The sequence below is a fragment of the Cyprinus carpio genome, chromosome A19, assembly GCF_018340385.1.
Source record: "Cyprinus carpio isolate SPL01 chromosome A19, ASM1834038v1, whole genome shotgun sequence".
Classification (NCBI taxonomy): domain Eukaryota; kingdom Metazoa; phylum Chordata; class Actinopteri; order Cypriniformes; family Cyprinidae; genus Cyprinus; species Cyprinus carpio.
This window is the reverse complement of record NC_056590.1, coordinates 3,009,530-3,022,127: the sequence shown is the minus strand read 5'-3', so window position 1 is coordinate 3,022,127 and position 12,598 is coordinate 3,009,530. Positions and strand designations below refer to the sequence as shown.

At 37.2% G+C, this 12,598-nt stretch overlaps 1 protein-coding gene across 11 annotated transcripts in view; it reads right to left on the bottom strand.

Annotated features, from left to right (window-relative positions):
* Positions 1-12,598, bottom strand: part of thrb (thyroid hormone receptor beta) — a 122,403-nt gene that overhangs the window by 11,109 nt on the left and 98,696 nt on the right. For 8 of the 11 annotated variants that reach the window (XM_042776062.1, XM_042776060.1, XM_042776067.1 and 5 more), the window contains 3 exons: positions 900-1,000; positions 449-596; positions 125-330 (listed from right to left, as the gene is read on the bottom strand). In XM_042776062.1, coding sequence (XP_042631996.1) covers positions 125-330; positions 449-596; positions 900-1,000 — 455 coding nt within the window. Of the gene's footprint in view, positions 1-124; positions 331-448; positions 597-899; positions 1,001-2,789; positions 3,232-12,598 lie in introns of those variants that run through there. The other 3 variants (XM_042776058.1, XM_042776059.1, XM_042776057.1) reach the window with 2 other exon arrangements.

Genomic DNA, 12,598 nt, shown 5'->3' with positions numbered 1-12,598 from the left:
ATCTAGGGTTGTGGTAGGGTAAAAGAAGACCCAAAAATAAACAGAATCCCATCCAAAATAAAGAAACATCCTAAAACACAAGAAACATCGCTGCGATGCGCTCGTCAGGGAAGAGACCTCTCACCAGGAATTTGCGCTTCTGTTTCCAGTGGTTGCCTTGAGCATTTGTGGCCATATGGGCCTCGGTGACACCCCGGATGAGCTCCCACTCCTCCTGCGTGGGCTCGGGTCGCTCCCACACCGTCTTCTGCTGCTCCTCGCGCCGCCGCCGTTCGCGGTTCTCCTCGATCAGCTTCCGCTTTGCCAGGCGCTTACTGTCATCCAACACCACTGGAGGAACAACAACATGTTTGCAACAACTTCTTGCCACTGCTGGGACGGTGAAGTGCCTGTACTTGCAGAATCATCCACTAACAGGGGCTCAAGGCCATTGAAGTGTGTTACTCACAGTCTGTCGCCATGCCAACAGCGATGCATTTCTTGAAGCGACATTCTTGGCACTGGTTGCGGGTGACTTTGTCAATGACACACTTGCCCTCGTACTTGCACGCGTATGTTGGGTTCAAGTTCTTCTGAATTGTGCGTCGGAAAAAACCTTGGAAACAAAATTTCATTTTTAATTGCATGAACCTTCCTAGAAATAAAGTCATTTAAACAGAGTGTGATATATGTGATACATGCTATTAATGTAATAAATTAATAGTGTAATTAATGCACTTAAAAAAAGTATGTAAACTGGGTTAAATGCACAAATGTTTTGATATGAAGGAATGTTCCATATAGATTTTTTCACAGTTTTTTTTTTTTTTTTATAATTATGCATGGTATTGTGTTGTGGTATTTTTTTTCTCACAGTGTGCTTTTATAAGAGAACAGAATAGCTAAACTCAAACACTCACTTTGCAGCCTTCACAGGTAATGCAGCGGTAATGATATCCAGTCGCTTTGTCCCCACACACAACACACAGCTCATCCTTGTCCAGATAACTTGGTATGTACCCTATAAGAAGTTACAGGTACAGTCATAAACACATTATATTAAAATAAGCAAATTTAACCTGAAATTATCTGCATGAAAATAGATAAAATTGCACTTTGTGCAAGCAAAGTATAAGAGAAAATAAAGCAATGTGAGTGACGAGAAGTAAAATATACTAGAGGAAAAAAAGTAGTTTTAACAGAATGCTTTAATATTGAGATGGAAACACAAGGAAATACAAGTGATAGGGCACACATACGTTTAGGCAGTTTGCAGCAGCTCAGGAATCAATATGATCAATGAGTGTTTCGTGGAGGTCAGAGGGAAGACATGAGCTCAAACCTCCTGTACCTCTGTCTGTGTCCTTACAAATCAGTACAACATACAATACCCCAAACCTCCATCCTACACTGAAGATCAATACACTACACAGTGTAGCGCCACGAATATCTGTAAACGGTCTTTGAAAGAGTGATACTGAAGAATACAGTCTGTTCAAGTTCAGTCCAGAAGACTAATTCAGCAGCTTTAATGTAACAAGTAACGCAATCAGTAACTAGTAAAGTATTGCATTACTTTTTAATTTACAAGAAAATATCTTAGAGTTACTTTATCAAATAAGTAGCACCACTTTTTCATTCTATTAACCAGTGTCTTTTCTGCTGACGTTCAATGATCCAATTCAAGCATGCTAATAAGCAAAAATGAACATAACTTTACATAACTTTTATTATTATTATTATTATTATTATTATATTTTTTTTTGCTGCTGAAGAGTGTTTCTTCTCCTGTGTCCTATTCTTCATGCGATCCAGAATGCCTGAGGCTTATTCATTTCAGTTTTGGTGTGGAAGGGCTTTTACATTTGGCAAAAATATAACTTTTTTTATATTAAAAACAAACATGCAATCCCAGACCAAATCAGAAAAAGTAACACAAAAAGTAATGTAACAAATTACTAATCATAAAAAGTAACTAAGTAACACATTCAGTTTCTTTTTTTTATGGAGTAACGCAATATTGTAACACATTACTTTTAAAAGTAACTTTCCCCATCACTGCATGCTAGCTTGCTAACATTGATTAACATTTCTGAGTGGCACCAATGAAGGACAGAACAGAGAACACAGATATAAAATGGTGGCAAAATATATTCAGACTCTTAAGCCACACTTAAAAATAGCTGAATATCATTGCATTAGAATGAAGTTATCAAAGCAAGTGTCAAACCAAGTTGTTCTGTTTCAAATAAAATCATCAACAATGTTACTGGACCATGCTGAGAGTTTTAATGTGATAAACTAAACACGTGGTTACTAGAACATCTGCGTTGAGGAAAACTGACTTCATGTAACCACCACAAAAACAAATCACCAGAACATCAGCTGATTACAAGTCTTTGAAAAATTGCCTCAGACAAATGCAATTAGTTGAGCTGAGAAAAGCTCCTTCAGCTGTTGTCTTCACTACCGACTGCAATGGACACACAGCTGGACACATTTGCGACAGATCTAAATGATATTAATAACTGCTGTACATCTCATAAATCCTCAAACATCAGACAATAAAATACTACTTTTATAGTTACAAAACAAAATATTACTCTCAACTGAGCACATCTGAATTTAAACAGAATTTACCAACCATAATTGCAGAGTACATTATTTTTGGACTGAGATATTACACTGTTACACTGGCACATAGGCAGCCACCTGAAAGCATGCCAATTATAAGCTTAAGAACAGCTCAAGAAAAGACACAACTCCGGTACCCAACTGCACCTCTATGCTTCTTCTAGAGCTTGCGATACCTTTCTTGTGTGGGCCTTGCATCCACTGCATCTGAGAGAAGTCCGGCCTGCCGTCGGAGTAGTAGTCTGGTTGGTGGTAGTGACTGAGAGGCACGTCCATGGAGCACAACTCGCTCTTGAACACAGGGTTGCCACCAGTAAACGTGGACCCATAGGGCTGGCTGGGCGGCCAGGCCTGCTCCATGCTGGGAGGATGGTGGTGTAACGGCTGCGGCTCACAGTGAGTGAAACCAGGCCCTTCACCACCATACATGCAGTACTCGCCTCCGGGAGGCACCGCATATCCCCCAATCACACCTTGGCCTATGTCATACATGTCTGACATGCAGTAATTCATTAAGAAAAAAGGCACAACCACACACACACACACACACAAAAAATCTCAAGTTAATGCAACAAAAATTTCTGAGCTGAACAAACAGAATGCGATTGGCGGTCGCATTGACTTGCGAGCTGACATAAAGACATAAAGCAAACTGCGTGAAAATTGTCTGGAGGACACCAGCTCTTATATATGGAGAATCCACCCGCCCCACTCGCCCCTCGCCCCGCCAAATTGAGTGGAAGATTTCTGAGCACGCTCTCATAATCTGACACCGGACAAATCCAAGAGGTTGAACAGCCGGGGCGACACATCCTCGGACAGAAGGCCGTCATACATGTGTATGACACACCTTCAAACAGATCAGATCATGCTAATATCAACATCAGACCAAGCTTAGCTAAAATGGCAAGATTATAATCACAATCCCAAAAGCCGAAGTTTATTGATTTCAAATATGAGGCGCTTCAAGTGCTGATCTTAAGCTCATGACACATGTGAAGGCTTCAGCCATGGATGGCATTTACTGATGCGTAACTTCATGGAAATGGCCATGTAATGAATAGAATGTTGACCTCTCCTGCCATCAGTCCAGATATTGTCCTATAGAAAAACACACTTATGCACACTCAGAACTGACTGATCAGTTCAAGAAAAATTACATCACATGAAATAATTTGTCTTTTCAAACATGAAATACAATTTTAGTTTACATTTTTATCCAAAAGAAGATATTATTTTTATTTTTATTTGTAAGAATAACATTAAACATAAATGTAACCTTTCAAGTAAAAATTTTTGGACATTATCTATGGCTTGTTGTTGATTACTACAGAACATAGAAGACTGTTTCTTTTTATGTTTTTGTTCATAAAAACAAAGTAAATTTGTTGACAGTTTTGCACTTACGATGGAAATCTACTAGATGAAAATTCGACATTCTGTTCTAATCATAACTGTAATACCGATGTAACTCAAATAAATAGAGGTTACGTTGAAATGGAGTGTGAAATCCATTAAACAATTATTATATCCAGTCTACAATACAATTCATTTTTCTCACTTTTCCCTGCTTCAATTACTATCTAGATACTGTAGTATGAGTACAAATGCTGAAGCCACTAAAAAGCTTCAGAAATATGCAATAAAACAGTCCCCAAGATCAAACGAACTCTGAGGTGGAAACTGGGTTATGACCCTGAGAGTTAAGACAGCCAAAGTGAGCAGCAGGTAACAGCTGTTTTTAGCAAGGGCTCCTGAGGCAAAGCCCCTCCACAACACAGCCTGATACCAGTTTAACTTTTTGATGAGGTGACCATCTCACATAAGCCTAATCTTTACAGGGATTTCATAAAGACTTTAACCGCCAAAAACAACATTCAGACACATTAGCACACATCTGAACAATCTGTCTCTACTCAACAAAACACAACCTCCAAATATTAAGAAGATTTATTTCAGTATATGCAATTTATACTTTTGCAAATAATACATCAAAATACCACAAAACTCATGTAAAAATCATTTTCAGGTTAGGAATCTTGAAATTCTTCAATTCTTTATTGATTTTCTTAATCAATTTATTTTTAAAACAAACTGACCAAGTTTAAATGGTTAACGTGCTCTAGATTATGATAGGTAAACTGCATTAAACATCTAGCGCTCCGGATTAGAGCCTGTGCCCTTTGACAGCCCTTCGCCACGCATTTCCACCTAATTGCATACGATCATTATCCAATTGCCCAGTAATTAAAAATATCCATGACTGTTGATGTTCTTGACACTGCAGATGTTACCCCTCAACATCCAAACCCAATACATCAGAACAGGTTTAAAACAAACACATACAGTTACTATACACTGCAGTTGCAGGTTATCATAACGTAAAACAGCAAACTCATACTGAAGAAGTTCAGTGACAAGAAAAATTATGAACTTACCAAAAATAGCATTCCTAGATTCAAGGAAGAAAAGTCCTCTCACAATCTCAACCGTAGCCTCCTTAAAGCCTCAAAGACCTCAAAGGAAAACTGATCCATCACAGACCACTGGAGATCCTAAAGTTACCCAATTTCAGAAACACCTCTGTAACCCTACCGCACACTCTCTGCGTCTCAGCAAACGGGTCGCTGCTTTATGTAGGAACTGTGTGTTCAGTTTAGCAGGTCTGTGTGATTATGCACCTACTAGCGTGTTTCTCACCAATTTATTCCCTCCTGGATCGATCACTTGAGGTCCGGGGGTTCAAGGCTGGTCATGTTCAGTTTTCGGATGGTGGCCCTTACAGCACTGGGGATAGGGCCTGGGTTGACATGGCTTCCTGAGCCAGATGTCCCCAGCGTTACCTGAACAGAAAGTTTCGCTAAGGCCACCTTAAACACACAGCCAGGGTGACCTGAGGAAAGACCAAAACAATACGCTCTCATCCCTACAAGACTCCCCAGCCTCATCGATGGCTCTCAACAACACAAAGACAAAAGACCCACAGCGAGGGACTCATAATGACTCAATGTGATTTACAAGAGAATCAAATCCCATCGGAACTACAAGCTGTCATGGCAAGAGGCCTTGATCAATACTTTTCGTGATCTAGACATAACTGATCAATATGGCTACTGATCTAGACATAATTCAGCTTCTGTTTAGAGCAAATCAAGGGCAGCCATCAATTAACTAATCATCTTGATTTCATAATCTGCGGCAAATGAAGACCAGTGTCAGTTTAGGACTGCTGGCAGAATATCTTCCTTCAGCGTACTGGTAAAATTCTCTAGATTTGGAAAATATCCTTTCTAATGAGCTCCATAAAGACAATCAAATCTTCCAACCCAACTTAACCAAACAAATCTATTATTTTCTTAATCCACTAACAGTGCAATTCAGATGAGTTTCAACCATGCAGAGCTGATCAAGTTGGATCACGGTGCAAAAAAAAAAACACAAAACCTGCAAGACCCAGTTGCATGAAAACCAGAACTTGTCTTTCCAAAGAGATATAGGAAACAATACTTTGTCAATGAGTTGATGACACTTGCAAGTAGGGGTTTAGGAGAAAAATTTAAAAAGGGATGTCACTCCTGCTTAACTCCTAACCCTAAAGACAAACAGGGCTGTGAACAGGGCAGGACAGAGGATTAAGAGGTTAATTAGAGGGTCAGAAGTAATCTCTATCTCACAGGATCAATAGAACGCTAACCAGATGCAGATATGTGGACAAGATCCTGACCAAACTGGATTGGTTCGAGACAACAGGACCGATACAACCCTTTTGGCATGAAGTGTCATTTTCAATTTTTCTCCTGAACCTCTACTTGCAAGTGTCAATGCCTCAATGACAAAGTATTGCTTCCTGAGGAAACTTAACAATGTGTGTTACATGGCTATAGTTGTATATGGTACATCTCTTTGGAAAGACAAGTTCTGGTTTTCATGCAACTGGGTCCTGCAGGTTTTGTGGGTTTTTTGCAGTGTGATCCAACCTGATCAAATCTGCATGGTTGAAACTGATCTGGGATCTGCCATCTAGCAATATGAGTCAAAATGGGGTTTTAAGTCTTTCCAAATCAAGCCACATTTATTTATTTAGCCTTTTATCAAATAAAGATCATTTTAAAACAACTTCACACCAATAAACAGGACAATAACACCATTAATGTTGTAAACTGAATCAGTTTTGAAAAATTCAACATCAGCTGTAAAGCAGCTCTACAAAAGATAGTCATTTTTCAGCTCAATTCAGTTCAGTAACAGTGTCAATGTTGCAAAATTAGTGTTATCTTCCAGCTCAGTTCAGTTCCAATTTTGTTTTCGTCTGAGAAGTTAAACTGATATTCCTACTGAATATTAACTGTATTTAAATCCCATTTCTACTGAGAAAAGCAATAATTCTAGGGAAATGAAAATTGTAGTGAAAAAATGACAGTCTTTGAGACTCAGGTCACCGTAGCCACCAGAAGCAGTCTGTATCCAGATCAGATGGTCACTGCAGTGGATCTAGTACGTATCCAGCCCAGATGGTGGATCAGCACCTAGAGAGGACCTCTACAGTCCTGGATGTCAGCGGAGACCAGGACAACTAGATGAGCCCCAGAGACAGATCCCCAGTGAAGACCTTGTCTCCTAGATGGCCACCGGGACAAGACCACAGGAACCATTTGAGTCCTCTGCACAATGTGACTTTGCTGCAGCCTGGAATTGAACTGCTGGTTTCGTCTGGTCAGAGGAGAACTGGCCCCCCGACTGAGCCTGGTTTCTCCCAAGGTTTTTTTCTCCATTATGTCACCGATGGAGTTTTGGTTCCTTGCCGCTGTCGCCTCTGGTTTGCTTAGTTGGGGACACTTCATTTACAGCGATATCGTTGACTTGATTGCACAGATAGTATTTAAACTGAACTGAGATGGATGATGACATCACTGAATTCAATGATGAACTGCCTTTAACTGAAAATTGAGTGTTTACTATTGTCATTTTGCATTATTGACACTAGTTTCCTATTTAATGCTGTAAAGTGCTTTGACATAATCTGTATTGTTAAAAGCGATATATAAATAAAGGTGACTTGACCAGAATTAGAAAACACTTGTCAGCCAAATGTCTCGGGCAGCTTTCAGGTTTCTAAAATTTGCAAATCACTAAGCAAAAGATTAAAGAGGTCCAGGTTTGTGTGTCTGTAACTTGTTGACTCTCTTCAGAACGGCCTGTCAAAAACATCAGGATTAAAGACTATTGGGATGAAAATCTATCTCTGGATGCAAAGGTGCTTTCTGTTCAAGCTACAAATGAATCTGCTACAAAATTTTAGGGCTGGTAAAATTTCTAAAATGAATAATTATATGATATCCAATTAAATTAAATCTCATCTATCAACATTTGCTGATAAAAGTCCCAAAATGAAGATCCTTTAAAGACACTGCATTACTGTACCAGACAAAAGTGCTGAACTGACAAAGCATGTCTTTACAAGTCAATATAAAGATTTATTTCAGTTAATTCAACAGTCTATGCAGAACAATCCATTTTACTAGTTTATCAGGCAGTCTGAGGCAGACTCCTGGAACCATCTGCTTATATCAGGTCACTATGTTCAGACTGTGTCTTAAGAACTATTTTGATCAATTAGAAGTCAGCCAAGGGGTGATCAGTCTTGCTTTTCAGATACACGTTAGTCTATTTTGCATTTTTATGTAGTCTTAAAGAACAAAATTAGATGACAGTCTTGAAAGACTAGTCTAAGCAGTTTATGCAACCAGCCACTGTTTGCACACAATGCCTTCTTGTATTTTATCTGTGATTATTTTTTTTACTGGTATTTGTATACATGCAGACTGACAGGAAAGACACTGTTGAGTGTTCAGGGAAAAGAGATTTCAACAAATTCCTTCTGATTCATTAAGACTTGCTATTGTTAAAAAAAATACCTCTTTAGTAATGAATTAAAGGATTAAACACACAAAAACCTTGTTAAGGACATCAGTTTCCATAAATACCCAAATACAAATGTGACATTGTCAGCGAAAGCCAAAACAACTGATTCTGAATTGGATTATGCCTGAGTCATCATGAGCTGGAAGGGACGGCTGAATCTGGGAATTCTTTTTACCGAACACAAACAGCATCTCGTCAACAAAACAACCCAAAGACAGAACACACAATCAACTAGCTACAAAGATGTCTACTGCATATTTTCTATAGTGAATTTATAACCTTTCTTTGCTGCAGTGCATTATGCAGTCTACCCTGATCACATTAACATTCAAACATGTTACACATGCAGAACATGTAACAGGTTGAAGGGATCATACACAGAAGAGACAGGCTGGGCAGAAGCGTTTCAGACTGATGTGTCAGCTAAAGCAGGATCAGCACCACATGGCCTGAGTAACACATCTGATGCAATAAAAGTTTGGAAAAGATGCACAAAACAGATGCCCTTGTTTTTCAAAATGATGCTGCATCTAAACACAATGACGCAAATTTACTAAACAGCACTGTATTGCAATATATAAACCTTCATCATATCCACTACCATCCCACAACCTGGTTTAAGCAAGCACCATGAGTAATGTTTTAGCTTTATACAAAAAGTAACTGTCCTTCTGGTTCAAGTCTTTAACCCTCAGTGAATGCAGTAGTAATAGTGATGTAAACCCCACTAATCTGAAGACGTGTGCTGGTTTATTTCTTTCCATTGACAGGATGGAGTACATAGCACTCACTTACACATGTTGACCCTAACTTGGTCTGACACTCTTCACAATAATGGCACAGAAACACATAGGCTGTTATCACGCTGAAGCGGGAGGAGTTGTCACTCTCAATTAGCGCTGGTGGGATGGCAGCACTCCTCTGAGGCTCCGTCCTGAGGGGCCCATCATGCAACAGATGGCCAGCAAACAGCATCATGATATCATGCACGTCATACTCATACTCACAGGCTGCTTATACAAACACACACAAACACACGTGGAGAACGTCGCCACTGGCATCTCTCAGCAGCCAATCAATATATTTGGTAAGGAAGAAGACCAGAGAGATAAACTTAACCTCTGATTAACTAGTGTGGTTAGAAAGAAATGAGAATTTGAAAATGTGCTGTGGTTCAGTTCATGGGTTGGTGTTGGAATTGGACTGCTTACACTCCACAAGAAAAACAAACAAACAAACAAACAAACAAACAAAAATTATGTCCATATTTGAAAAGTTGTTTATATAATATATTTAATTATGGAAAATAAAGCACAACCTACACTGCTGTTCATGGGCAAAGTTTGGCAGGAATTTGATCAGCTAGAGACAAAAAAGAAGGAAAATCTGACCACGCCCCAAATCACGCCCACAAGTCACGCCCCAGCACGCATTATTAAAAATATATATTTTAGCACATTAAAAGATATTATCTTATATTGTAAAAATGCATACTCTCCTGTAAAAAAATAAAGACCAGCATTTATTAACCAAGACAACAATATAATATTATATTATAATAAAGTACTATAATATATTATAGTAAAGTATATAGAATTATTATTATTATTAAAGTACCTGTCAAAAATTTGGAAACATTACAATTATTAACGATTTTGAAATAACTATCTTCTGCTCATCAAGGCTGAATTTATTTGATCAAAATAAAGTAAAAAAAAAAAAAAAACTGAAATATTGTGAAATATTATTACAAATACAAAATAAGTTTTTAATTTTAATACATTATAAAATGTGTCATCATTACTCCAGTTTTCAGTGTCACATGATCTTTTATAAATCATTAAAATTTATTTGACACTCAAGAAACATTTCTGATTATTATCAATGTTGAAAATTTTTTGCTGCTTCATATTTTGTGTGGAAATGATGATGCACTTTATTTTTCAGGATTTTATGATAAATATGAATTTTAATGAACAGCATTTATTTGCATTTATCTAATATATTAATTAAATTTGTTAATGCATTTATTAAATAGAAATCATTTTAAATGTCACTTTCAAGCATGATGAATAAAATTATTAATTTGTCTCTCTTTTTTTAAATCTTATACAAATGTTTGAGTGGTATCACTGTTTCCACCAAAATATTAAGCAGCAAAACTGTTTTTAACATTAATAATAATGAGAAATGTTTCTTGAGCAGCAAATCAGCATATTCTGAAGGATTATGTGACACTAAAACTTCTTTGTAAACAACAACAGATTTATAAACGTTTCTAATTAGGAACTTTGCGTTCCCAAATGCAAATTAAAGTGGCTCAGACCAAGCGCAGCACTAACAGTGAATCGAAACCAAAAACAGTACTGTAACAACAGACACAATACAGCTTATTATATAATTACAGCACAACCAATCTCAAATTGATAAAAAGGCACGGGTCGAGTAACACGCTTCAGCGCTGATTCTGCTCGCGTTTGGCGCTTTACTCGTGCAGCGCTCTCAGGACCATTCCGTCTGTGATGTTTATTTAGGTAATAGCTTAAGGCCATTTGCGCGATTTCACTCATCATGCAGTAACCAACTTATTTAGGTTATGTCTTTGGTGTTTTTTTGGGTTTTAGCTTATGGTGATTTGAGCGATTTAACTATTATCAATGTTGAAAACCAAATATTAATTTGTAAAATGTAATTTTATTCCTGTAATGAAAGCTGAATTTTCAGCATCATCTCTCCAGTCTTCAGTGTCACATGATCCTTCAGAAATCATTCTTATATGCTGATGTGCTGCTGCTCAAGAAACATTTTCTTAGTATTATCAATGTTGAAAACAGTTGTTCTGCCAAATATTTTTCTGACAACCATGATACGTTTTTTTTTTTAAAAAACATTTTTTGTAAAAATGTACTTACTGTCACTTTTGATCAATTTGAAAGCATCCTGGCCAAATGAATTCGAATTTGTTTGGATTTTTTCTTTTTTTTTTTTTTCACCAAAGCATCTACTTGATCAAAAACACAGTAATACATTATTACTACTATTTGAAAAAACTGTTTTCTATTTTTATATATTTTAAAATTTTATTTTAACTTGTGACAACAAACCTTAATTTTCAGCAGCCATTACACTAAATCTTTGTCCTATATTACTAAATGCTTATAATGGGTTTTGATTTGATATTTTTCTTATTATAAGCACAGTTGAAAATGAGTGTGCTGCTTCATGGGGTTGAGAAAAAGAAAAATATAATGTCTCATTGAATACAGGTGTATTTCTTGCAAGTTACGGTATACTGTCCTGTCAAATTTTGGTTTTAACCCTGTAAAGCCTGACATATGAAATAACAGTCAGAAAAAAATCTAGGTATTTCAAACAGGACAGTTTATTGCACCTTTAATAAATTATAAAAGAAAATCTTAGAAAAGGTTGCATATGTTTTGTAACTTTTTTTGACTCACCAGGCTTTTATTGCCTGGGAGAATAATGTGCTTAAACTAGATGAACTAAAAAATAATCTTATTTAGAGGCTCAAACTGAGCAAAAAAACATGCAATTTGGTGCAGATGTTGTTATTTATATGTCCAAAAAGATGCCATTCTAATAGCTTGTAGTGTAAATCAATGAAATTTGTATAATTGAAAAGCAGTTTGATACACTAATTCAGCATTTTAGAATGATTCCCGAGGGATTAGGTGACCCTGGAGTTTGGAGTAATGAGGCTAAAAATGTAATAATAGTTCACAATATTCCTGTTTTTACTGTATTTTTATCAAATAGATGCAGCTTTGGTGAGCAGAACAAACTCATTAAAAAAAGATTATACTGACCCCAAACATTTGAACTGTAGTGTATATATTTAGCAGCATATATGAAAGAAAGGCATCTCTGAAGTCACTGACCTTGTCAGATCAGGGCTTTTCACAGTGTGCTTAAACCCAGGTTATCGTCCTTCCATATGTTTCACACTTGCAATTTACATTTCATGCCTTATAATCACATGATTTGGTCATTAATGGAAACAATGCATATTGAATAAACAGTTGTTTCAGCATTTGAGGTGGGA